At 39.4% G+C, this 27,428-nt stretch overlaps 1 protein-coding gene across 1 annotated transcript in view; it reads right to left on the reverse strand.

Annotated features, from left to right (window-relative positions):
* Positions 1 to 1,941: 1,941 nt before the first annotated feature.
* The window catches only part of ADGRG7 (adhesion G protein-coupled receptor G7), a 58,417-nt gene continuing 32,930 nt past the window's right edge, over positions 1,942 to 27,428 (reverse strand). Inside the window, exons 9-16 of the mRNA XM_001502146.4 lie at positions 27,141 to 27,304; positions 26,605 to 26,760; positions 23,792 to 23,904; positions 19,173 to 19,516; positions 18,400 to 18,496; positions 13,528 to 13,683; positions 11,293 to 11,449; positions 1,942 to 5,529 (exon numbers count right to left, since the gene is read on the reverse strand). Of these exons, the coding sequence (XP_001502196.1) occupies positions 5,269 to 5,529; positions 11,293 to 11,449; positions 13,528 to 13,683; positions 18,400 to 18,496; positions 19,173 to 19,516; positions 23,792 to 23,904; positions 26,605 to 26,760; positions 27,141 to 27,304 (1,448 nt within the window). The 3' untranslated portion in view covers positions 1,942 to 5,268. The remainder of the gene's footprint in view (positions 5,530 to 11,292; positions 11,450 to 13,527; positions 13,684 to 18,399; positions 18,497 to 19,172; positions 19,517 to 23,791; positions 23,905 to 26,604; positions 26,761 to 27,140; positions 27,305 to 27,428) is intronic.

Raw genomic sequence — 27,428 nt, forward strand, 5'->3', positions numbered from 1 at the left:
AGGACGGTTTAGCTAGGGAGGGGCTCAAGGGAACGTTACAGGGTGATGGAAATGTTCTTCATCTTGTTTAGGGCAGTGGTTTCAAGGGGTGTATACATTTGTTAAAACTCATCTAATTTTACACTTAAACTGGAAGCTTTTTTTTGGAGAGGAAGAGTGACCCTAAGCTAACACCTGTTGTCAATCTTCCTCCTTTTACTTGAGGAAGAGTGGCCCTGAGCTAACATCTGTGCCCAGCTTCCTCTATTCTGTATGTGGGTTGCTGCCACAGCATGGCTGGTGACTGGTGTAGGTCTGCACCCAGGATTCAAACCCACAAACCTGGGCCACTGAAGCAGAGTATGCTGATCTTAACCACTATGCCACTGGGCTGCCCCCTAAACTGGATGCATTTTATTGCAGGTAAATTATATATCAATAAAATTAATTTTAAAAGGAAAAAACAAAAGCAAGCCCCCTACCAAAGCAGACAAAACAGAAAACTAACACCAATAGCCAAAATTAAGGAAAACCACTTTAATATTTTTTTAAAATAGTCTTGAGTGATGCACCTGTGACCCTGAAGTTTCCTGTGGTGCATTACATGTGTGTCTCTGTGTATACACAGTACTGTGTGACTTTGTGGTCGCACCGAACTTTACACAGGACTGTTTGCTGTGTGCATGCAGCAAACCAGCAGGCACGGATGTGAACAGGTTGTGTTTCCAAGTGCCATTGCCTTTCTGTTGATCCGAATAGTTGCCTTCTCATTTGGTAATATACCCAGGAGGAAATCTTCAAGAAAACTATCAATGCCAATTTCAAGTAGTGATGGAATAACTGTGTTTTTCCCAAGAAATGTTTGTTTGTTTGTTTGTTTGTTTAATTGTTAAGAGATATGTGACTCATGTGATCATGCCTCCCGATTTATATTGGGTGTGGGGAAGCTCACGGTCTGGTCTGCAGCCCACTCCTAGCAACAATGCAAGACCATATGACGTGCTTCTTGGGTACTAATCTCATCCCTGGTTTCTTACTTTTTGCTCCTAGGATTATTTTCCCTTCCTCCTGATTTCCTTACTTAGTTTTTTAGCAACTTGTATATACTTTTTGCAAATACACATTTTAATAGGTTACCTATATGTAAATAAAGTAAGATACATGATGCTTATGTAACACTACTTTGAATCTCTGGGTTTTTTGTGTGTATTAATAGGTAGTTGCTAATAAAACTTCTCTCTTCTCCAAGGTTTAGTGTTTTATTTTTAAGAAAAGGCGGATGAACACAAAGAGACAGAAACATATTTGAGAGGAAAAAATAACTTTGACATGGAACCCCACCCAACTGCTGTGGGATATAATGAAGGGTTAGCGATGTCCTGTGTCTGTGGTACATGATTTATTTGGCCTCACTTGGCATATTTATGCCCCTGTTCTTCATTTTAGAAGTTTCTATATAATACCTAACATATTCCTTAGCACAAAATGAAAAATACTCTGCCTGTATAAGGATATATAAACTCAAAAAAATGCTAAATGCTCTATACATCTTTTGGATATTTTGAATCAAATGCAGAGTGAGCATTTGATTATATTAAAGAGAGGGAAAAAAATAAACCAGGGGAAAATATTTTCACCAAATGCAATAATTAAAGGGCTAATAACTATAATAGAAAAGAACTCATACAAATTTATGAGAAAAAAATAACAATAGCTCAATTGGTAAATGGACAACGCATACAAATAACTGAGAAATAAGATACCAAAGTAAACAAGTATATAAAAAATGTTTATGGTATAATGGCGGTAACGTTTTAAATTAGAGCAACATCTTCAAAGAATATAGTAATATATACAAGGAAGCTAAACAAATGTCTATACCTTTTGACACATTTTATCCTAATCCTGAGAGTTTATCTTAGGGAAATAATTAGGAAGAAAGGAAATATATATGTACCAGTTTATTTATCTTGTGTCACTACAATATTAAAATTGAAATGATACAGATATCCAATAATAGAACAACTTAGTATCTTATGCTATGTTATGCAATCATTAATTATTATAAGCACTGCATAAATGGGTAATTGCAGGTGAAAATCAGAATAAAATTTCATTTACAATAATTACAGTTATTTAAATTCTTATGTAGTCAAACAAAGAGCGTAAAGGAACATGGGTAAACAGACTATTGATAGGTTAGAGAATTATAGTTTTGCTTTTTTAAAAATTATATTTGGTGAATATCTTCTAAAGTTGTTATAACACAGTTAGCACAGTGTTTTAAAACTGTCAATAGGAATAGAAGGCAGTTTCCTCTTAGGCTCCTTGCTCCCCTCCCCACCTCGTCCCCAGGGTGGACCAAATCCCATGGCTCTGTCTTGGACATCACCTGAGGAGCTAGGTACTGCAGGTCCCAGCATCCCATTAAGGGGTTTCCACAGAACCAGAGAGCTCCAGGGGTTGACAGGCTGGGATGACTCAGCTGGCACTTTTGGCTCAGGTTTCCCAAATGTTTGCAAAGAATGCCAAGCTCTTCTGAAAGAGGCAAAGACAAACTGACAGCAGTGAGCTTGAGAATGATCTCCCCTTGTTGGCAACAGAAAAAAAGAGGCAAGATAAACTTCAAAATGGGAAGAATAGGAGAAAAAGCAGTCCAGACTCTGACAATAAACAGGGAGCTCTGACCTGTCAGTTAAGACCCAGGAAAGGAAATCCAAATTGCCCAAGGACACTACATGTGCTGCCACAACCAACAAGGCTGTAGGAAACAACACACAAAATAAATCAGAAGCACAGAAAGATAGTCCCACACAACATCGGGAAACCCAGCTCTGCAGTACTCTGATTCTCCTTGTCCTGCAATTTTCTTTTTAAGTAAGTCACCCTTCTACTCCTAGTCCCCATCCTTGCTCCTCAACTTCCAAGGTGCCAAATAATTTCTTGCTCTTCTTACTCACCCCATTCAAACCCTCTGCAGACAAGCATCTAATAGGCTTCCTCAGAGTAAGAGAAATGATAGATGGGCCTTAAAGTGGTTCTTTTTCCAGGAAGGTATTTGTATTATGTCAGGAGATGTAGTGGAAGCACCTTAACGTTTTGCTGCCAGCTTCCCATCCTTAGTGTAACTGTCCAGGACATCCTGTCCACCAGGTTGCCCCCATCCCTCCACTTCACAGTAAGTATGTGATCCAGGCTGGACCAATATTCTCTGAACACAGTGCCTGTGGGCACATGACCAAGCAGAGTGTGCCAGGCCATTGGTCCTTTACTCTCCCTGCCCCTGCTCTGCTCTTTATCACAGGGGACCGAGCCCCCCAGGTTCCTGCTCAACTGGCTCTGGCTTGCTGCAGCCAATGGGACACACCGATGGGAGGTTGCAGGGCAGGAGGAAGGGGAAGCCAATGGCCAGTTTCCAGCCATGCGATCCCAATTTGAGAATGAAGCCAACACAGAAGCACAAAGAGCCAGGAAACGGGGAGAGAAAAAGAATCTTGACACATTCTTTGAACTACTTGCATTTGAACTCTAGACTTAAAGTCAGCATTATCATATATTTTGTGTCCCAAACCAGGACACTTTTGAGAGTAAAAGAGGCTGCTAGTAATACTGAAGTCAGGACAGCAGCACAAATTAGGACTGGCCCAGGCAACCAGAACATGCAGTCACCCTACCTAAAACCCACTGGCCTTTGGACTTTACAATTAATTGAGTCATTAAATTCTCTTTGACCTTTGACCTAATTTGAGTTGGCTCTCTAACATTAAACTAACAAATTCCCGACGAGTGCAGGAGGTAAAGGCTTAAATCAATAGTACTCTTTCTGAGTGGCAGCATTTTGGGGTAGGTAGGGGAACATCAATGCCCGCCTGATGTGGCCTCCGTGACACACACATGGAGCTGCACGTTGAGGGTACAGCCATTCCAGGAACATTCTGTGGAATTTTAGTTGCTATACCCCCAAGAGTGCTGAAAAAAGTGCAAAGAAAACTAACATTCCCAAGGAACACGTGTACTCCACCCTCAGGCTGAATGTGGCTCTTTGGTGACTTTTTTTTCCACGTTTAAGGTGGCCCTTACTTAAGGTTTATTTTCACCTGAATGTAAATTTGAGGACATAGAGTAGACAGCACCTCTTGTAATTCTCCCAGTGTCCAGCCCCTATCCAGGAAGAGCACTATAGCACACTGAAAACACTGACCTCTGAGGGCTGCCTTTCTTCTTGATCTCCCCTTTACTTTTTTCCGTTATCCTGTAAGGTCTCAAGTACACTGCAGATGAAATAGGCTCTTGGCTTGCCTAGGAATCCAACAGTCGTTTACAACCTTTCTTCAAAAAAGCACGTGTTCTTGAGGGTGTGGTGAGGAGCGTCTGCCACAGCTCACGTGACATTTGTTAGTCCCTTAGTTCAGGGCACTCACGGCAGCTGCCTAATTCATGACAAAACAGACACAGCAATTCAAAGGCTTTGCCTCCTCAGTCCAGTGGGAGTGCTCCCCACCCCAGTGAAGGTCATTTTTTATTTAGGAAGCCATTCATCATTCAAGTGTTTGAAATTCCGTGAGCACTTAGATCTTTTAAAAGCCACAAGGGGTGATTGTGACAAACTTTTCATTTTTTGAGTCTCAGTGTCATTTCATCAATAAAAGGACAGATGTATCAAGAACTGTAAAGAAATAATCAGAGGGTTTAGTAACCAGCCAGCTGATCTTTCTACGTCTCACTGCCCATTTCCCATACAGCCAATTCCTCTGGTCATAAAACCTGCTTTTATTTTTTTTAACAGAAAAAAATATCCCTTTCCAGGTTAAATTGCTGCAAAATTCTTAGTTGGAAATAAAACCATGAGCACATACAAATTTAAAATATTCAGAGAGCAAAAGTATGATACATACAAGCAATTCCTCACAGTGTTCATTTTGTTCTGGAAGGTAAATTTTTCTCTTCATGTCCTTTTTAGTAAAAGAATTGGTTTAGGTTCTACATTTTTATTAAAGTTTGTCACATAGACTTTATGATATAAGGAGCAATGATAATCTTGAGTTATCTTGAATGCTGGGTGGAATTCTTCACCTCATTTGGGTAAGAATCTATTGAATAATAGAAAAATTACCAAATCCATTATCCCTGATGATAATAAACAACAAGTCTTACCTGATTCTTAACCTTGAGCAAAATATATTGAGGGAGAATTTCTGGGAAGCCTCGGTAATAAAGGAAGGAAATAGAAAACACAAAACTCACATGCGTTGAATAAAAGAGGACCACAAAGGGTAACAGTTTTACGGTCTAGATGCTTGGGTTTTCTTGGTCACTTTCAGAGAGTGTCGTTTCATTGTTAACTAGAGATGGCTCCAGCAGCCTAAAGCGCTCATTTAGGGCTGGCAATGACCTGAGCATGTTATACATCCTGACACGCAGCCTCAGTGGGATCATTGGTGGCAGAGACTTCACTGTCCCAGTGGACGATGACAGCGACTTCAACACTTTGGAAGCTTCGCTCTGGAAGATTTTTGTTCTGACAGTGTAGACGATAAAAATTTGCAATCCCTGGGAGATAGAATGAAAGCTTAATGTTAGGTAAGTGTTGAGATCTCAGAGAATCAGGGAAGAGATTGTATTTCAGAGAAGGGCCACCCACTCTTCTCATCATGCACAACTCCCCAGTGTGAGTTTACAAGTCAGCAGCTGCTGCCCACTTTTTTGTCTAAGAGGGTTGAGGCAACATTCTTCTCGTGTATGAAGTAATACAGGTAAGTAGCAGAGTTAGAAGACCTGAGTTCAGGTCCTGGTGTGTCACATGTTGGTTGTGTAACTGAGAAGCTTTTTTCCCTCCTGACACCAACCAATTCTGACACGAACTGGATGTCCTACCATTCAATTCAATTCGGACACTAACTACCCAGAGTGGTTACCCTCACTTCAGATGGCAGTCACAAGTATTGGGTCCCCAAGTGATCCACATTTCTGTCCCACCTGGCTACACTGTTAGGGGCTCCCACAACCTGCCTCTCTCTTCAGGTGTGATAATTTCCTACAACCCACAGAACTCAAGAAATAGCTTTACTCACTACCATCAATTTGTTGTAAAGGATACAACTCAGGAACAGCCAAATGGAAGAGGTCAGAGGGCAAGGTATGGGGAAGAGGATGGAGCTTCCATGCCCTCTCCAGGTGTGTCACTCTCCCAGCACCCCCATGTGTTCACCAACCTGCAAACTCTGCAAACTCCTTCATTTAGGGGTTTTTGTGGAGGTTTCATTACATAGGCATGATTGACAAAATCAGTGCCATTGATGATTGACTCAATCTTCAGCCCTTCTCCCCTTCCTGGAGATTGGAGGTGGGACTGGAAGTTCCAAACTTCTAAACAAGGCTTTGTGTTCCTGGCTACCAGCCTCCCTCCTGAAGCTATCTGGGGGCCCCAGCCACCAGTCATTCATTAGCATACAAAAGACACTCCTATCACTCCAGAGATTCCAAGGATTTTAGGAGTTATGTACCAGGAACTGAGGACAAAGACCAGATATTTATTTTTTAGTATACCACAGTAACTTTGCTCTTCTCCTAACATCTCTTATCTTCAATTTTCTAAAGGGGCAGATTGACTATGGGTTACCTAATTCTTCTTCCAGTTCTAACATCCTATGATTCTACATTTCTTGGAGTTTTAGTAACAAAATTAGAAATTTAGTGCATTTAAAGACAAAAAAAATTTTTTAAGAACTCCTATTCATTGCTTTTCTGTACTTTACATAGGAAGACCAGATGTGCATGAGGAATCAACACACAAAAGACTGTGTACTATTTTCTATACATTTTTAACATAAAAAAATACAACTTATTGAAATCAGGTACTTGTTTTTCATTTAATCTCCATCATTTAATCCTTCTCATTTATTTTGATTTTATTTTTTTGCTGAGGAAGATTCACCCTGAGCTAACATCAGTTGCCAATATTCCTTTTTTCTTTTTATGTGAGCCACCACTGCAGCACAGCCACTGACAGATGAGTGGTGTGGCTCTGCGCCCAGGAACTAAACCCTGGCTGCTGAAGCAGAGCATGCCAAACTTAACCACTAGGCCACTGGGGCTGACTCTAATCCTTCTCATTTATCCTAACATCAACCCTATAGAATAAGAGTAACAGATGAGGAAACTATAGCTCAGATAAACCAAGTAACTTGCCTAAGATTATCCAACCAGCAATCAGTAGAGTCTGGAGTTGAACTCATACGTTTGGCTCCAAAACTCCTTTATCCAATATGCTACACTGCCTTTTACTTGTAACTGTAATGAAAAGATATTGTAAAGTGTGTTATAGCATCTAAGAGGCCCCTGTTAATTCTTTATTAATATCCTTTGTGATGATGAATAAACAAAAAACAACAATGTATGTTGGAATATATGAGGAAGCCATTTGGTTTAAAACTAATTTGGCCTGACCTTGTTTTTCCAGAAAGCTCTGATGTGGTTTGTTGAGCATGCATTGTACATCTGCTTTAAACATTTACAATGTCCCAAAGCCAAGAATGATGCCCTTAAAGATAGGGATGTTGCCTCCCCTATATCAAAATTTCTTTAAGGATAAGCATTTCTTCCCAGAAACTAAGGATTAAATACCAACCTGCTTTAACTCATCTCATGACCACTGACCTACTGACCACCGACTTGCTGTGCTCACCTTGTAACCACTGACCTGCTGTGCTAGTAAAAGAGAGACCAATCCTTCTCAAACTCTTCCAAAAAACTGAAAAGGAAGGAAAGCTTCCAAATTCATTTTAGGAGAATAACATTTACTGAAGCCAGACAAAGACACCACAAGAAAAGAAAATTGCAGGCCGATATCCCTGATGAACATAGATGCAAAAATCCTCAACAAAATATTAGCGAACTGAATTCAACAATACACTAAAAGGATCATACACCATGATCCAGTGGGATTCATCCCTGGGAGCAAGAATGGTTCAGCATATGCAAATCAATAAATGTGAATCACCACATTAACAGAAAGAAGGGTAAAAATCATGATCATTTCAATAGATGTAGGAAAAGCATTTGACAAAACGCAACATCTGTTCGTGAGAAAAACTCTCAACAAATTATGCATAGAAGGCATATTTCTCAACACAACAAAGACCACATATGACAAACCCACAACTGTTATTAGACTCAATGGTGAAAAGTTAAAAGCCTTTCCTCTAAAACAAGAACAAGACAAAGGTGCACACTCTTGCCACTTCTATTTTAACATAGTACTGTGAGTCCTAGCCAGAGCAATTAGGCAAGAAAAATAAATAAGGGCATCCAAATCAAAAAGAAAGAAGTCAAATTATCTCTGTTTGCAGATGATGTGATCTTATATATAGAAAGCCTAAAAGATGCCACCAAAAAAACAGAACTAATAAATGAATTCAGGAAAGTTGCAGGATAAAAAAAAAATACAGAAATCAGTTCCATTTCTGTACACTAACTACAAACTATCTGAAAGAGACATTAAGAAATCAATCCCGTTTACAATAGCATCAAAAACAATAAAAACTTAGAAATAAATTTAACCAAGGAGGTGAAGAACTTGTACACTGAAAACTATATAACATTGATGAAAGAGATTGAAGAAGACACAAGTAAATAGATATCTCATGCTCTTATATTGGAAAAATTAATATTGTGAAAATGTCCATACTACTCAAAGCAATCTAGAGACTCAGTGCAATCTCTATCAAAACTCCAATGGCATTTTTCACAGATATAGGAAAAACTATCCTAAAATTTGTATGGAACTACAAAAGACCCTGAATAGCCAATCCTAAGAAAGAACAAAGCTGGAGGCATTACACTTCCTGATTTCAAGATAAAGTATGTAATCCAAACAGTATGGTACTGGCATAAAAACAGGCACATAGACAAGTGGAACAGAATAGAGAGCCCAGACATAAACCCATGTATATACTGTCAACTAATTTTGACAAGGGCAGCAAGAACACACAATGGGGAAAGACAGTCTCTTCAGTAAATGTTTTTGGGAAAACTAACTGTATATCCACATGCAAAAGATTGAAACTGGACCCCTGTCTTACACCTCTCACAAAATTAACTTGAAATGAATCAAAGAGTAAGACCTGAAACCATAAAACTCCCAGAAGAAAACATAAGGAAAAAGATCCTTGACATTGGTGTTGGCAATGGTTTCTTGGATAAGACACCAAAAGCACAGGCAAAAGACAAAATAAACAAACAGAACTACGTCAAACTAAAGAGCTCCTGCATAGCAAAGGAAACAATAAATTGAAAAGGCAACCTACAGAATGAGAGAAAATATGCACAAGCCATATATCTGATAAGGAGTTAATATCCAAAATATATCAGGAACTCATACAACTCCATAACAAAAAATCAAATAATCCAACAAAAAAATGGGTAAAGAACCTCAGTGGACATTTTTCAAAAGAAGACATACAAATGGCCAATACATACATGAAAAGGTGCTCAACATCATTAATCATCTGGGAAATGCAAATCAAAACCACAATAACAGGTGTGAGATATCACCTCACACCTGTTAGGATGGCTATTATCAAAAAGAGATAAAAAGAAGACATGGAAGCAGTCCAAGTGCCCATCAACTGATGAGTGGATAAAGAAGATGTGGTGTGTATATATGTACACACACACACACACACACACACTGGAATACTACTCAGCCATAAAAATGACAAAATCGTGCCATTTGCAACACTATGGATAAACCTTGAGCGTATTATGTTAAGTGAAACAAGCCAGACAGAGAAAGACAATGCATGATTTCACTCATATGTAGAAGATAAACACATGGATAAAGAAAACAGATTAGTTGTTACCAGAGGGGAAGGGGGTTGAGGGGTGGGCAAAAGGAGTACAAGGGCACATATATATGGTGACAGATAAAAATTAGACTATTAGTCATGAGCACAATGCAGTCTATACAGAAACTGATAATAATGTATACCTGAAATTATGCAATGTTATAAACTATTATCCCCTTAATAAAATAATTGAGAAAAAAGGAGACAAAAAATATTGGTGAGGATGTGGAGAAAAGGGAACCCTTATATACCACTGGTGAGACTGGAAATTGGCACAGTCATTATGGAAAACAGAATCGTGGTTTCTCAAACACTTAAAAATTGAACTACCATACAATCCATCAATCCCACTCCTGGGTGTATATCTGTAGGAATTGAAATCAGTATCTCAAAGAGATATCTACACATCCCTGTTCATTGCAGCATTATTCACAATAGCCAAGATACAGAAACAAGCTAAATGTCCTTCGACAGACAAATGAAAAAAGAAAAATATGTGGTGTGTACACACACACACACACACAAATATTATTCAGCCATAAAGAAGAAGCAAACCCTGTGATTTGTGACAAAATGGATGAACCTGGAGGGCATTATGCTAAGTGACATAAGCCAGACAGAGAAAGATAAGTACCATATGGTATCACTTATATGTGAAATCTTAGGGGAAAGAATTCAATTTCATAGAAACAGAGAATAGAATGGTGGTTGCCAGGGGCTGGGGGAGAGGTAAATGGGATAATGTAGGTCGAAGGGTACAAATTTTCTGTTATATGAAGAATAAGTTGAGGGTCTAATGGAACGCATGGCAACTGTAGTTAATAATATGGTATCATATACTTGAAAACTGCTATTAAGCGTTCTCACCACAAAATAAAGTTAACTACGTGAGGTGATGGATGTGTTAGTTATTCTGATCTTGGTAATCATTCCACAATGTATGTGTTTATCAAATCATCACACTGCACACTTTATACAATTCTATTTGTCAACTATTCCTCAATGAAGTTTTTTTAAAAAGATAATATAAATAATCTTATAAAATTTTGAAAGAAGAAAGAAAAATGTCAGCCCCCCTGGCAGGGGTCCCTGTTCCAGCAATACTGCAGCAGTGCTCACACTGGCCATGGGGAGGAGCTGCCACGACCCTGTTGCATGGGGGAGAAGGAAAGGAGCTGCTTCCAAAGCCAGTTGCTTGACAAAATCTCTTCTGCTCAGAGAAGAGGGACGAACGTGGCCTGACTCTATTGCAGTTATATTCTATGAACTGCAGTCCAGGAAAGGACTTAGTCGGTAAGTGGTAAAGAGTTTTCCTTCCTCTTCCCTCAAAGTGTATTAACAACAGAGTCTCCTGAAGGTAACTAAGCAATGACCTTCAGGGAGTTTTAAAGGGTGAAGACTTTGATCCAGGGTGGTATCATTGCCACCCCTGCATGATCTGCTCCTTTCAGACGAATGCACACCATACCTGAGTAGTGTTGAAAAGGCAGAATATGTAGCTGAAGATGATCCTGATGTCATCATCTTCAATTAGCATGAGGTATGACAGAATCCAGGTAATTCCCAAAACAACTGCAATAGATAATGTGCTCAGAATCTTCTTTAGGGATGAAGACTTTTTCGTGCTAGGTGAGAGAAAGCAAGAAAGAAAATAGAGTTCATTCAGGTTCTTATATGTTAGGATCAATGTTACCCTTCCCTTGAGAATACATATTTAGCTGCCATATATGCTGTTCATTTAACGATATTATGCTTCAGGCGGAAAAACAATGCTAGACGTATGTCGCTGAATAAAATCTGATTTAGCAAGCTTTATTAAGAAATGTAGTGATATGTGCTTAAAAGCTCAGGCATAAACAGTCCTTTAAATACTATTGCAGGCAAATTTCACAAACAATTGACTTTTTCTTTGAACGAAATTTTATTCTAGTGATTATTACTACTGGATCAGCCATTGAGAAATTTCTTTTTGGGGGCATCTGGGACCTTCTCACGTCATAGGTTGATATGAGAATGAAAAGTTATGAAAGCGCAGAGTTAGCTTCTTCCCTCTCATGCTAAGTCCATATCCCTGGAATCTGGGCTTGGCCACATGGCTTACTTTGACCAATGGAACATCAGCAATTGCTCTACAAACAGGCTTGAAAGCATTTCGCTCATTAGAGCTTGCCTTCTCTTATTGCTCCTTGGAACCCTGAAACCACTATGTTAAGAAGCCTGGACTAGTCTAATGGCCAGGTGAGAGATCAGATGGAGCAGAGATGAGCTTTCCCAACTCAGCAGCTCCCACTCAAGACTAACCAACCACCAACCACCAACCACCAACCACCGGGCATGAAAGTGAGTCATCCTAGGTTATCCATTTGCGTTCAAGCCAGCCAAGATCAGAACAACCACCAGACCAACACTCAAACATATGACCAATAATGAATATTTGTCATTCTAATCCTTTAAATTTGGGGATGATTTCTTATGTAGCAAAAGCTAACTGATACATGGAAGATAATTTGTTAAACAACTAAATTATAACCTATTCTTCACTGTAACAGCCAATTTCAGAACCATGAACTATCAACAAAAACTTAGAAATACAAATTTGTCTAATGTCTGTGGCCAAAATGATACTGTTTTGTGTAAAGGAAATATAACCTAATTTGCAACTAGGCTAAGAAGATTTCGCCAAGGTTTTTCTGTGTTGCTAATAAAACATAGGTTTGAATGATTATCGGTGATAGTCTTTTCCACATATTTCCCTTCAATATGGACTATCATTCATATAGGAAAGATAGTACTTACTCTTAATCAGTAAAGTACGTATTTAAGGTTATATTCCCACTAACTAAGGATGGTTGTTTTCACTCATCTGTTCATACCCAAAGGATCCATTTGGCGACCAAGAAAGCTCATAGATGTGCTGATAGTAAATCTACTTGGGTTAAGCAGAACCTTCTAGAACTAACCCTGAACTCATAGCTTCCTTAACACTGTATTCTAGACAATCTGTGCTGTGGGAGATGGGGGGGGTGTGCATGTGTGTGTGTATGTTTAATAGTTTCTTTCTTTGTCTCTCCAACTGAGAGCTCTCTCTGTGTACCAGGGATGACAATGACAATGCTTGTTGGGGTCAGAAAAGTTATGGAAAGGAGAGGAGCAGTCCACATTGGAACTGATGAACCAGACAGCACACACCCCATCTGTAAGGAATGTGGGCTCAGTGTTGCCAGACAATCCGACTTTTTTCAGGAGAAAATACAATTTTTAAGTGAAATCTCTCAATTTTTATACTTTTGCAGCTAATTAAAAAAATTGAAAGCTACTAGTTTCTAAAATGAAAATACAGTCACCAGCATCTCCTCACAGCCGTCTCATTTCCCTAATTATTCAAATCTGGTTTCTTCAGTATTTGGGATTGGGAGGAAACATTTTTTTTCTTGAAGTTTTTGGGTTTAGTTTTCAGCTGCTCTCATAGAGCACAAACGTGTGCTATGTAATGCAGGAGACCCACAGTGTAGCGTTGGTGTTGGAGGAAGAGAAGATCCGCCTTCTGAGACAAAGTTTGAGAGAAAATCTGTCCTGCAAACCACGTATCCTTGCCACCATCCCGGAGCCTGAGCACTCTTCTAGGAGCTGCGGACGCACTACAGTGCGGTCTGACGCATTAGACAAGTCCCGCCTGGCGGCCCCCAGTCGCTGGGCATCTCACCTTGTCAGATTCTGGTTGTTCTTCCACAGCACTTTGACCACAATGATAACAAATATAACAATGTTGCTGATGAGGATAATGGTCACAGGTACAATGAACGCCCACAGCAATGGACTTGCTAGCAAACCAGTGCTTTCTGGGACTGCTAGCCAGCAGCTATGGAGAGGAAAGAAATGATTTCAGCAGACTAAGAGAGGCGTGATACTAGTGCTCTACGCCATTAACATTACTGACATTCACTCGAGTGAAGGACCTGCTAAAAGTCAGTATCCCTTTGCATTCTATATATTTGAGACGACTTTCAAGAATTCAACCCAGTAGAAAAATGGAATGTATTGGTTCTGCCATATTCCTCTATGGGGCATTGTAGGCTAGTGGAAAGAACACAGTTTCTGAGTCAGGCAGTCCTGAATTTAAATGTCACTGTCACTTACTAGGTGCCTGACTTTAAGCAAGTGATTGTTTTATTTTTGATATTTTATTTATTTTATTTTAATGTTGTATTTTATGTATTTATGTATTTAAAATATGTAAAAATAGTTTAATATTTTATTTTATGTAACACATCCAGATGGCTCAAATTTTACAAGGTACAAATCATCGTGGAGAGAAAAGATCCCTCATACAACTACCCCTAGTCATCTCATTCCTGTCTCCAATGGTAATCGTGTTTCTTGTGTATTCTTCCAGATTAGGCTATGCATACACCAGTGAATGTAGGGTTTTTTCCTGATTTTTAAACGAGTGATAACATATGATATGTCTATACCTTACTCAACAACATATTGTGGAGATCATTCCATATCAGAATATAAAGATTGTCTTCAGTATTTTTTACAGCTGCATATTATTCCAGTATTTTGTTATACCATAAATTATTTAAACAGTCTCTTATTAATGGGAATTTTAAAAAGTATTTGGATAGTTGTTCAGCCTCTTTGCATCCGTTTTGCGGGGTTGTGTTTGCTCTTGGTAGTGGTGGCTTTCGTGGTGTTTTTTTCATCTGTGAGATGTAGTATTCAACTCCTGGCATTGTTGTAAGAATTAATTCACTTGGTTAATAAGTATTACAGAGTACACGCTATGTGCCAGACGCTATCCTAGATACCAAGATACTAGCAGTGAACAGCAAAACAAAAATCTCTTCTTTAGTGAATTCATTCTAGTGCAGAGACACGGAGAAAACTAACAAATAAATGAAATATACTGTATGTCAGGTGGTGACAAGTGCTGTGGAGAGAAATGAAGCAGGTAATGAGGGCAGGTATCGTGATGAAATGTATATGTACCTGGGTGTGTGTACGTGTGTGTGTACGCATGGGGCAGTTTCATTTTAAACAGAGTGGTCAAGAAGAGCCTCATGGAAAAAAGTGATATTTGAGCAAATATGTGAAGGACATGAAGGGGAAGAGTGTTCCAGACAGAGGGAACAGCAAGTGCAAAGGCCCTGAGTTGAGAGCTTAGGGAACAGCAAAGACGGCAGTGTGGCTAGAACCGAGTAAGGAGATGAGATCAGTGAAAAGAGGCAAATTATATCGGGGCTTTATAGGTGATTGTATGTCCTCTCAGCCGGCGAGGAGAAACCTGACATGATCTGACTTGAGTGTTAAAAGTCTCACTCTAGCTCGATGCAGTGATAAGCAAGAGCAGAGGCAAAAGCAGGAAATCAGCTGGGATTCTATCGCCATAATCTGGGGCTTGGACCAGGGGAGGAGGTGTTAAGAAACAGTCTGATTCGTGGTATATTTAAAAGTAAAACAAAAGGATTTATTGCTAGGTCGGATGTGAGAAGTAGAAGAATTAAGGGTGACTCCAAAGTCTTTGGCTTGAGTAGCTGGAAGGATGGAATTATCTTCCACTGAGGTGGGGAAGATGATGACAAGAGCAGGTTTAGGAGGGAAGACCAGGAGATGTTCTATTAGATAGTCAAGGGGAGAGGTCAGGTAGGCATTTGCGTATTAATAAAATAACGTGAGAAGCCCTGGCACATCTATGGCATTCAATGAATGTATGTTTCTTTCCCTGCAGGTAGAACACCATTGTTATGCGTCAAAGTTGTTTTGCTTTGGAATGTTGTTAGGATTTAAATTATTAGAAATAATATTTCTTTTTTTTCTCTCTGCTTTATCTCCTCAAACCCCCCCGTACATAGTTGTATATCTTAGTTGCAGACCCTTCTAGTTGTGGGATGTGGGACACCACCTCAATGTGGCCTGACGAGCGGTGCCATGTCCGTGCCCAGGATCCGAACCCTGGGCCACCACAGCAGAGCACGAACTTAAGCACTCGGCCATGGAGCTGGCCCCTAGAAATAATATTTCTAACGTGAATGACTAGAAGGAAACTGGGATGATGTTCAAGTCTCTGCAATGAGTTAAAAAATGAAAAAGATTGCCTCCAACCCCTTGACAGATAGGAAAGGCCCATCCTTAGATAAAATGGTGAGTGCGAGCAAGTTTGTCTTTAGGACTTCTGGCTTCCCTTTGCTTTCACCTGTGACTAGAGGACAACCCTCCTGCCCTCCTCCATCTCAAAATCCCCTACACAGAAGAAGTAGGAGGGCGCTTGGCTAAGAATTTAGTGAAAGCCTGCTGAGAATAATTTCAAATCTCTGGAAGCTTCTTTGGTGGCTAAGCAAGTGGCCATCAAATGTTTTCAATGAAAAATATGGACACGTTTCCTATCCAGGCATAAGCTGGAGTAACAGTTTAAAAGGAGAAGGAAGAACAGAGAAAGGAAATGAACAATCTAACTCTACTGGATAAAGGCAGACTTGCAAATTATGAAACAATTAGATAAATATTTATCCTTATCTGTGTGTGTCTTGAGTTGTTTAAACTTTAGATGATACAATTTCTGAGAACTGCTATTTGTACGATAGACCTCTGTGTGTGTGTGTGTGTGTGGTGTGTGGGATATGTGTGTATGGTGTGTGTGTGGTATATATGTGTGTGGTGTGTGTGTGTGCAGTGTGGTATATGTGTGCGTGGTATATGTGTGCATTACTTGCAGAGATAGTCATGCTGGATGTGTTCTCACGATAGCCTCTCCCTTTGTTATTCTGAATTTAATAACTCAGATTTCGAGAAACAGACAGCCAAAGAGAGGGATGGCTCCTATGATGAGACTGACCCTTGTAGGTATGGAGTGGGATTTCTAGACTTGAGATTGGAGAGTCGCATGGTGGAGGCTGATCTGACAAACAGCTATGTCCTGAGGTCTGGAGAGCATCATAGGTGGACCTCAGGTGAAGTGCTTAACTCCTTGGTGATTTTGTCATGAAGCATACCATGAAGACAGCTTTAGCATATACAGCACACATGTAAAAATGTTCCCCCTCATGCGCTGTAATTTCCCACGATTACTGCAACCCTTCAGGAAAGTCTGACACAGCCTATATGACGGCGGCACAGAGAATCAGAGGACAGAGCATAGAAGAGGAGTGTGGCCTCCCCGCAGTCACCCCTTAACTGGGTCCTTGCAGAGAGGGCAGTGGGCCGGGGGAACTGATCAGGGGTTTCAGGTACAACTGGCAGAGCTGGGAGCAGTGGAGGAAACGTGGGATATAGAGGCACCACTGCTGGGAAGATAACTCAGGAAAACCAAAGATGATCCCTCCTCTTTCCAAACGTATCCTGAAGAAATGCGCCCCCAAGGCTGTGTGTGGCGTGGAAGGGGGAGAAGGCTCCAGGATGAGGCAGGTCTTCCTGTTACACAGCTTTCCTCTCCTCCCAGGCTCTGCTGTTCTCAGTCATCTCCGTCTTCCCTAGCACCCAACACTGCACTCGCTCATTTACAGCTCGTGTGAATAAACACACAGCAGTTTCCTTCTCCTGCAGGCTCTTAGAGCAGTAGGTCGAGCTCTGTGCCTGGGTTAGGGCAAGAACTTAACGCGACTTGAAGTGAATTACCTCTCCATGAGATATTTGCATCTGACCCCAATCACCAACTGTGAAATCAAAATTTTAAAACTCATTAAAGGAATTTAACCCTACTTAAACAGAGAAAATAGTGCCTGGAGTATTTGCTCCTAAAATCCAGCCGGCAGGCAGCCTCCTATTCTGCAGTTGGTCAGGGTCAGCCCTGGAAGCAAGCAAACACCCCGACCCCATGGCCTTCCCTCGGATGCACTGGCACTTTTCCAAGGGTTTGTTTTGATTTGAGGTGGTTTGGGCCCTCAGGTGGAATCTGGGGCTAAGAATGGTGGGATTATAAACTGAGATGGGAAGTAAATTGAAGAGCAGTTGCCCTTTGGTAGCAGATATACATGGAAAGAGTGCAGCCCGGCTTTCCTCTGTCCCTCCCCACGTGAAAAGCGAACATCATTGTCAGGTACTTCCGTTTCTGACCGTTGGTTGTCCATGCTGGAGTCCCAGGGAGAATCGGCTATGTGAGATAAAGCACCATGAAATGTTCATTATAATCGTATCCACATGGTCTTGGCTCATACACGTAGACAGTGCTCTTCAATTAGGAAATGTTTTCACACTTGCTGGACCTCTCAGAGTAACCCAGAGCGTGTATTACTCAGTTCTTCCCATTTTCTAGATGAGGAAGGATCATCTAGACGACTACGGATCACACCTATTGTGTCAGTGATTTTCAGACTTAATAGAGGAAGACAAATTTAATATAAGAAAGTTCAGATTTGTAAATTTAGAAGGTAATGACTTGCTTTGCAAAAGGATTTATTGAAGGAAATGTTCATGTCACCATACTTAAAATAGAATGTGTTCTTCGAGAATTTAAAGTGCTTATAATATGACAATTATACAGTGAGATGCATATGTACGGTGACACTTGGACTCAACACCGCTGAATAGTTACACACTTATATCAAAGAAACGGACATTTTTAAACATATAAACTCACATCTGCTCCTGCCGGTAGTGTAACTCCCATTCTGGATCATCCTTGTACTGAGAAAAAATAATTCCCACTGTCAAAGCCACCACTACAGCTGGGACTCCTATGTGATAAAGAGAGGCACAGAATTAATAATTTACCCAAGACTGGGATTAATTATAAAAGAAGAGGAATGAATTATACATCCGATCCTTTTCAGGATGCATTATTCTTTCCACTGTAGACAAGGTAGTAAACGGTCTACAGATGTAGGTCAACAGTGGACACAATTTTTCTGTGTTTCCACTTCTCTTTTAACATTGGCTCTAAGTAACAATCCTATACTATTTCTGATTTCTTTGTAAGTCCTACCACAACTTCCAGTCTTAAATGGCCTAATTCCTCTTTCACTTGAATAAATTTAAATTTAGATATCACTAAAACAATTCTCTTTTGCTGGAACCTAATAAACTTTTAAAATTATTTTTCTTAAAAAGTCACTCTGATTTACTTGAAACATTTCTTTTAAACTAGCTAGAACATTGTTTGTGGTCTAAATCTCAAATCAAGTTAACAGAGATGTTAAAGGAAATTAACATCTCGAAGTCAGCTCGTGGTGTACCTAGAAGAGCTGTCTGGATCACATCAGCCTCCTGCATAGGGTGTGAGGTACGACGGCTGGACTTTCCATCTCCCCTCCCTCCAGGCCTTGTGCTACTAGGCCTTCAATAGGTGTTTGTGTAAACTAAATGATTTCAACAAAATTAAATTCCCGAGTAAGTGGAGAAGCAAATGCTTACCCCATCCGATTAAAGAGATGAAAAGAATGAATCGTGGCGGAAGAGGCTTCATGGTCCTAATCAGCAGGAAATAGAGTTGAGCAGCACTGAGCCCAGTCCACATGAATGTCCCCAAGAGAAAGTAGTGCAGCAAGGCAGCAAACACAGTGCACGTGGGATTCGAGCTGAAGACAATGTCTTGTCTGGGAATTTCATTATTATTACTGTCAACAGTGCTGACACTACCACTTGTCTCTGAGTTCTTATTGGGGTTTTCAATTCCAGACACAAAGAGGAGGTTGAAAATCAACATTGATGTGCACAGACTCACCAGCACCCAGGTTATTGAGGTTTTCCTGACTTTCCTGAAAATGAATAAGTAAATATAATTAAATAAATAAACGAACGAACTGCAAAAAATAAACTCTAGTGAAACTGTGAGGGAGCAAAGGAATATTATTACCCAATGTCAATCTAGCTGATAGCCCACTGGGCCAGCTGCTAAATCTACCTTCCCAATTACACCAGAAAAGCAGATTTGCCTCTCATGGCATCTCCACAAAGAGGAGCCTTAGCGAAAACAGGCTGATGCGTCCACCTCAAAACTGTGTCCTAATCAAAGGTGAGAGCTGCTCTCCAGACATGGCCCAGTGAACTGTGCTTCCCAGTATCTGTGCCTGTGTGGTCCCCTTCCAGGACTGGCCTGAGACTTGATTGAACTAAGAGATGCAGCAGAACACCTGGCAGCCAGGCCAGCTCCTCCGTTAGACCCAGCTGTGCCCAGGGCCCATAAGGCTTTCATACTTCCGTAGCCCACACAAGGCCTTTTCACCTATAACACGCCCGAGGATGGGTCCTTCATCTGAAGATACCATTTCTGGGTGTAGAACCAAGTGCTCTTTAAAACTGTTTTTTTTTTTCTTCTCATATTTACCCACAATCTTTACTAGAAAAGAACAGCCTTTTCTCATTTTGTTTGCAAGCTGGCATTGTTTCCCGGCAGTCTTCAGAAGGCAGTGTGAGTGTGTGTGTGTGTGTGTGAGGGTGAGTGTATATGAGTGTGTGTGTGTCTGTGGTGGCCCATGTGTATATTTTCAGATTGGCAGAGAATGCAAGACTGCCCTTAATAAAGCTGATCTCAAATGGGAGATTTGATATTCTGTTTTCTGTGCATATATTCTTTTCCTTAATGTTTAAAGGGAGATATATCTTTAAATATCATCTAATGCCACTACACGGTTCTCTGTATATTATGGTACACAATCCTATATTAATGAAAGTTATAAAATTTCTACTCAGTACCGTCTAAACGATCCTGGATTTTTCAGACTACAAGACCTCTGGGAATAAGTATTTCCCTAGGTTTATTACTGTGCTTGCAGTTCTAACATCTTCAAATACCTTTCTATTTTTAATGTCCCAGAATTTGATGAACAAGTCTGTTTGCCAGTTACATATCCTCTATGATTTCTAACACTCCATCACGACCCTTCTCGGTGTTTGGATTTCCACACTGAATAAAAAGCTTATATTCAAACAGAACTCCATCTATCCTTTTGAGATTTTATTTGAGATTTTCTAGATAATTCAAAATTTCATTGTCTTTGAAAAGTTTAATGACAAGAATTGCAAAAACTAGTCAAAAGAATCCTTTTATATAAAAGTAAAGTTAGTTTCAAATTTTTCTCCAATTTCAAACATAAATTATAATCCACAGGGAATACAGGCTATTTTCAAACAGCCTGGCTTATCTATATATTATTGTACTCTGTGCATTATTATAATGTGCACAGAAATATGTAATATATATAATTATATATGTATATATTATTATTATTGTTATTATATGGGAACCTGTCCATGAACAAAGAAAACAAATTTGATTCAGGATTTAAAAATCGATACAATTTTATTTTTATTTTTGTTTCCTGATAAGTTTTTAGTGACACCTGTGGCAGCAAAACTGTGCTAAGAAATATGTTAATAGAGAATAGAAAAAAAAATCTGATGACAATTGGAAGGAGTGAGATTTTAGGCAAAGAAACTACTTACGCAGCTACTGCAACTTATTCACATGGGACTAATAATTCTCTGTTCAAGTGTGGTGATGGTAGAAATACAAATGAAAGGACAAATAAAGAGCCATTTCATTTTACATGACAGACTTGTAATTACATCTCACCTAATTTTCCGTCAAGGCACTTCCCACAATTTGTAATTGCATATATTTATATAATGTCTGACTTCCCCCTGAGAATGCAAATGCTATGAGAGATGGGAGCTTATCTGTCCGGTCCATCGTTTCATATCAAGCTCCTCACATGCCACTTAGCACATAGTAGCACTCAGTATACAAACTTTAAATGAGTAGCAAGAGACTCGTTATGTGCGAGAGGGAAAGAAGAGGAATCAAAGAGAATTCTGACTCTTTAGACAAATGGCTGATTCAAAGTCTGGGGCAGAGAAAGTGAAAGATGTGCCTGGATCATCGGGCTGTGCCTGAAATAAGGAAATGTTTAAGGACTGATAGGGATGTGACAGAGCAACACTAAAGGATTCCCTCTGGCTACACTGGAGAACATACTTCCTTACAAAGGCTTACAGTGACCAAACAGAGAAAGAATGGTCCATTAGAAAATCATTTTCAGCCACTAGTGTAATGTGTTCTAGCAGTGATCATCAGAGAATACCAAAACCACTGAGTAAAAGTTGGGGAACAGGATATTCACACAGTCTCAAAGCATCACCCCGTGGATTACCTCTTCCTTACAATGGGAAAGAATGAACTTTCACAGTGAAGCAATCTGACAGACACCACTTTAAACAAGGAATCAAACTTAACATGCCAATAATGGGACAAACGGACCTCCCGCACTTCTTGCTGTGCCCCACCGGAAAAGACTTAATGATTTAGTGTTCTCATCAAAAATACTTAACCCGTATTTAGTCATGAAGAAAATTTCAGACACATCCTAAGTTGTATAACATTCTACCTTCTATAAAATAACTGACCTGGACACTTCAAATATTTTAATATCAGGAAAGACCAAAACACATAAACACACAAAAAGCGGAGGAATTATTCTAGGCTAAAGGAGATTGAAGAGATATGAGGACTAAATGAATTGAGGGGGGAAAAACTGAAAATAGCTATAATGGACATTACTGGAACAATTCGAGAAATTTGAATGTCAACTGTATATCAACACTATAACTTTATACTAATGCTAAAGTTCCTGAGTGAGGATAATAGTATTATATTACCTAGGAGAACGCCCTTGTTCTTGGAAATACACGTTTAAGGAATTGAGAGATGACAGTCTTGATGCCTACAACTTCCAAAATTTCAGGAAAAATATTTAAAAAGAGACAAAGCAAAATATTAATAATTGGTGAATCTAGGTGAAGGGCATACGGACGTTCAGTGTTCTCTTTCCATTTTTCTATAGGTTTTAATTCTTTTTCTCTTATTTTTTCCCCCTCCTTCTTTTTCTCCCCAAAGCCCACCGGTACACAGTTGTGTATTTTTAGTTGTGGGTCCTTCTAGTTGTGGTATGTGGGATGCTGCCTCAGCATGGCCCGATGAGCGGTGCCATGTCCATGCAGAGGATCCAAACTGGCCAAACCCTGGGCCACTGAAGCAGAGCGCAATAACTCAACCACTCAGCCACAGGGCCAGCTTCATGGTTTTAATTTTCTTAATAGAACTTTAGGAAAATTTTTAAAATACAAATAACTTTAGAATAAAAAGTTCTGAATCTACCCATCTGAGAAAATAGTTGTGGAGGAATTTAGCAGGGAGAAATAATTCTGAAGGAAAGATGAGTCCATCTTGAGACATCTTGAGTTTGAGAGGAGAACCAGGCAGGCATGTGCAATAGACTCATGTATTCTGTGGATAGTCCTCCGGCGTGGGCCAGGACTGTGCTCACCCTGGGGATACAGTGATGAAAGCCAAACCAAACAAACAACAGCAACAACTCAGTCAGAGGAAGTCCCCATCCTCATCAATTTTCATGCTCACGGAGATGACAGAGAGTAGACAAATTAAAAAATGAACAAGCGGACAGTTACAGATTGTTACAGATGTAGCATGTGACAAAAAATAACAAGTGATACACAAAATTGGACCTTGAGTGAGGGGGTTGAAGTGGAGAGAAATATGTATTTATAGTTAATTTTTTAAAATTAGCTTTAAAAAAACTATGGAATTCAAAATCTTTAAAAAGTTTCACCATTTGAAAACAATATATTTTGTAAATTAGTTTTATTTTCAAAAACTTACTGTTTAGCAATGTTTCTTTTTTTGCAAATGCAAGTTGGTAGGTGTGGTTCTGTTTGACACTAAGGAGCTGTGTCACCAATGAGCCGTGGGACCATACTAATTTTATAGAACGAACTTGCAATTACATGGTATGTAGTCTTCCTTCAAGGCACTTACCATGGTTTGTAATTACATATTTATTTGAGTGTAATTCGTAGCCTCCCCAAGACGGAGTGTCCTCTTCTGTACAATGACACTGTTAACTCAGTCTGATTCCCCTTCTAGTTCTGAGACTATATTCTGATGAGATATACTCAGAGGAAATAACATCAGGGTAGCAATCTCTCTCGTGAGAAGAGCCTGCTTCCCTTCTTACCTTGTGACAATCTGAAATATAATCGTGACAGCCAGACCGGTAATGGACAGTGCACATCCAAGAATGGATAATATGTCTAGTGATTCAGGATATTTATGATACTTTTTGAAACTCTGGAAAAGAAGTTAAGATTCATATTTTTAATAACCATTCCTGAAATGTCTATGAAAGTCTACATCATGAAGAGATGCATTGGTCAAAACAACCAGATACATTGGTCAAAATAGCCAGATATGTCTTCTTTTTATAAAGCAGTTGATATATTTTAAACGGAAATAAGTTAACCCCTTATCTCTCAGCAGTTTACATGAAGTAGAGGCCTAAGAACAGTTGTGTAACTCATTCAGGTGGGAGAAACATATATACTGCTTCTCAATGTCTAAAATCAAAGTTGTTTGGATTAAATCTAAATTGGCTAGAGTTTCTTCATTTATCCATTACACTATTTTTGTATGTAACTATAATCCAAGGGGAAATCTGCATATGTAAGTTGATAAACTAAAAATCCAGTTGTACAAATATATTTATAGACGTGCAAAGACGTTCATATGATCCTGTTAATTTTTTTAAAAGGAGATCTAATTTTTGTGTAGTATGTCCATATTTATCCCAGTATTTTAATACATATTCATAGAAAAGTATACGCGATGTGCGTACATACTCTTAGAAATCTGGAAAGGAGATACTGGTGATCACTGGGTGGGTAGGATATATATGATTCCTTTTGCTTATCCGTACTTTCCAATTTTTTTAAATTGTTAAAATTAGAAAAGCCATTTTTGCTTATTTATAAAAAACAAAAGTAATATGGAAACATAATAAAACAGTGTATCTTTCTCTTTACTGCCAACTCCCCTACATTATACCCTACCTCTTGAGATCATCTCTTCTCCAGAGGCGGCCTTTGTGTACGTGCTTACAAATATTATCTACATCAATTGTACCAACACATAGGGGTTTGTTAACATAATAACGTTATTCTCGAATTGCTATTTTAATTTAAGATATCAAAAACATTTTTCCATATCACTATATTTCAGTTTAGTAGGTAAGCTTTCATACTTTATGCAATGAGTATGTACTGCTCTTGGAGGAAGAAAATAAAAACCAATATGCAATGAGTATGTACTGCTCTTGGAGGAAGAAAATAAAAACCAAACAAACTTCATTTTTAAAAATAATAAAACAAAAGCTTCCTGCGACTTTCCGTGTGCCATATACTAAGCAGATGACAAAGAATCGTAGAACACGTAGGTCGTCAGATCTTAGAGGTGTCTATGCACACAGAGCCTGTCTGCTCTTACTTTCCATACAATTCTAACCAGACTTTTTTGGAATTTTGCAACCCAAAACTAATTCTGAATGTGAGTAGGTAGGCATTGAGGCAGATTCAGATATTAGTGAGAAGAAACAGCTGAAAGACTGACCTCAAAAAAGGAGAAAAACTACTATGACAGTGTGGTCTGTATCATTTAATATAATAGTGATCTGAGATTTACACAGCTATTCAATGATCCTAATGATCTTAAGATATCCAAAAAATTAAAATTTTATCTGTATTATTTTTTAATTGAGAAAACAGACTTCTTTGTAATACAAGTTGGAAAATAAAATCAATTAAAATAAGAAATATTTGATAATTAAAATAAGAAAACTATAATTATCTCAAAAAAAGATTTTTTTTAAAGATTTTATTTTTTTCCTTTTTCTCCCCAAAGCCCCCCAGTACATAGTTGTGTATTTTTAGTTGTGGGTCCTTCCAGCCGTGGCATGTGGGACGCCACCTCACCGTGGTTCCACGAGCAGTGCCATGTCCGCGCCCCAGATGCAAACCAACGAAACACTGGGCCGCCTGCAGCAGAGCACGCGAACTCAACCACTCGGCCACGGGGCCGGCCCCCCCAAAAATTTTTTAAAGCGAGGTTCTATCAATTGGTACTCAATGTTGTCCCAGTGTGTTCTGATCTGCATTGGCTTCCCAAATATGCCTGCATCACAGCTACTGCAGAACAAGAACTTCTGCTTCTTTGGGGGAGATTCGTAGCATTCATAGCCCGTGACGAGGGTAAGACTCTCTGGATCCCTCCTCATTCCCTTGCATATGAAAAGATTTCATCAAACATAGAAACTAACATTGCTGGTTTCACCAGAATAATAGCTTTCTGGAAATGGAACAAACAAAGCTCCTCTTCTTAAGAGGGTCAGCCCGAGACCTTCCAGAGGTGCATTACAGCTGCACACCAACGCTCAGTGTTATCAGGCACTTGTACAGGGCAGCTTTGAGGGCAAAAGCTTCAAGAAATCCATAGAGGAACTATCGGACGATTCGGATGAACTCAGAAACTTTTCCTCCTATATCTTCCAGCATAAACTTAGTAACTCAGATGATTACAAGGGAAAAAGCTTTGGGTAACTGATTTAAATTGCCCACCCACAGCTAAGTATGTACTGAACCTGTCCCCAACACACAGCTGGACAGCCGTAAGTCTGGCTACAACAACTCCATGCTTCAGAACATGCAAGTTCGTTGGGTAGAGTCTGTCAGCAGCTCTTTTTGCACATGGGCTCCCTTCTCATTATTAAATGCACAGTGCTGGACTCGTCTATCCTGAGACCATGTTACAAAGAACTCTAATCTACTTGCCTTTACCAGCGCTTCCTTTTTAGTACTCACCCCATTCCTTGTTTTTCCATTTAATCTGGGTTGAGTATCAACGTAAACAAAACCCCAAAGTTATCTCAAATTAGCACATACTCGAATTGTGTATAGGGAAAATTCTTGTCTGGAAAAAGATTCCTATGTACATCCTTACCATTAATACAGCGAAACTCGTTGTATGGTTGCAGTGGCAGCCCAGGAATCCATCAAGGCCTTCTTCTTTGTGACAGCCATATGTATCCCAATCCTTCTTTGAAAGATTCCAATAGACACAGGCATAGGAATGGAGTTGGAATCCTTGTTGGTTGTTCTGCAAATTGATAAGACAATTGCAACTGATTTTTTAAAATGCTTAGTTGGGTAGAAAAACTCAAATAGGGTAAGATAAGCATGTGAGAAATCAATTAGATAGGTCCTAATCACAGCATCTTCATTACAGATTAGGGAGAAGAAAAAGGATATAAAATTCAAATTAGTTTATTCTGCGTTTAGCTAGCCTGACAAAAAAATATGGAAGGGGTAAGGTTGATATGAATACTTTCAAAGAATCTTTCAAAGAGTTTTTTTTGTGAATTTCTTTTGCCCAAACAATCCGTTTTTTGTAAACTATCTGGTTTTTTCTAAAACTGTTACCGCATTTGTAATTAACAATGGGCTGAAGTTTTTCTTTCCGTTAATGGGAAAACTCACCTTTGGATTAAAGACCATTGTAACAGAACTACTCTGATCTTCCTTATTTGCGTCAATCGTGCTTGAGACAATTTTTTGACTAAAATTTGATGTTGTTGTAAAAGTTTTTGATTGGAAAAGCTTGCTATTTTGATACACTACAAAGCCACATGACTTGGCATTACCTGTGAGGGAAAAAAAGACACTGAAATTAATAAGTGAACTCCAGGGTAATCAAGAAACGAAGCCCCACGTCCCTGTTGACCTGCACAGCTGCTTCAGATGTGAGTAAAGTGCATTCAGTTAAAA

This window comes from Equus caballus, chromosome 19 (assembly GCF_041296265.1).
Source record: "Equus caballus isolate H_3958 breed thoroughbred chromosome 19, TB-T2T, whole genome shotgun sequence".
Lineage (NCBI taxonomy): Eukaryota > Metazoa > Chordata > Mammalia > Perissodactyla > Equidae > Equus > Equus caballus.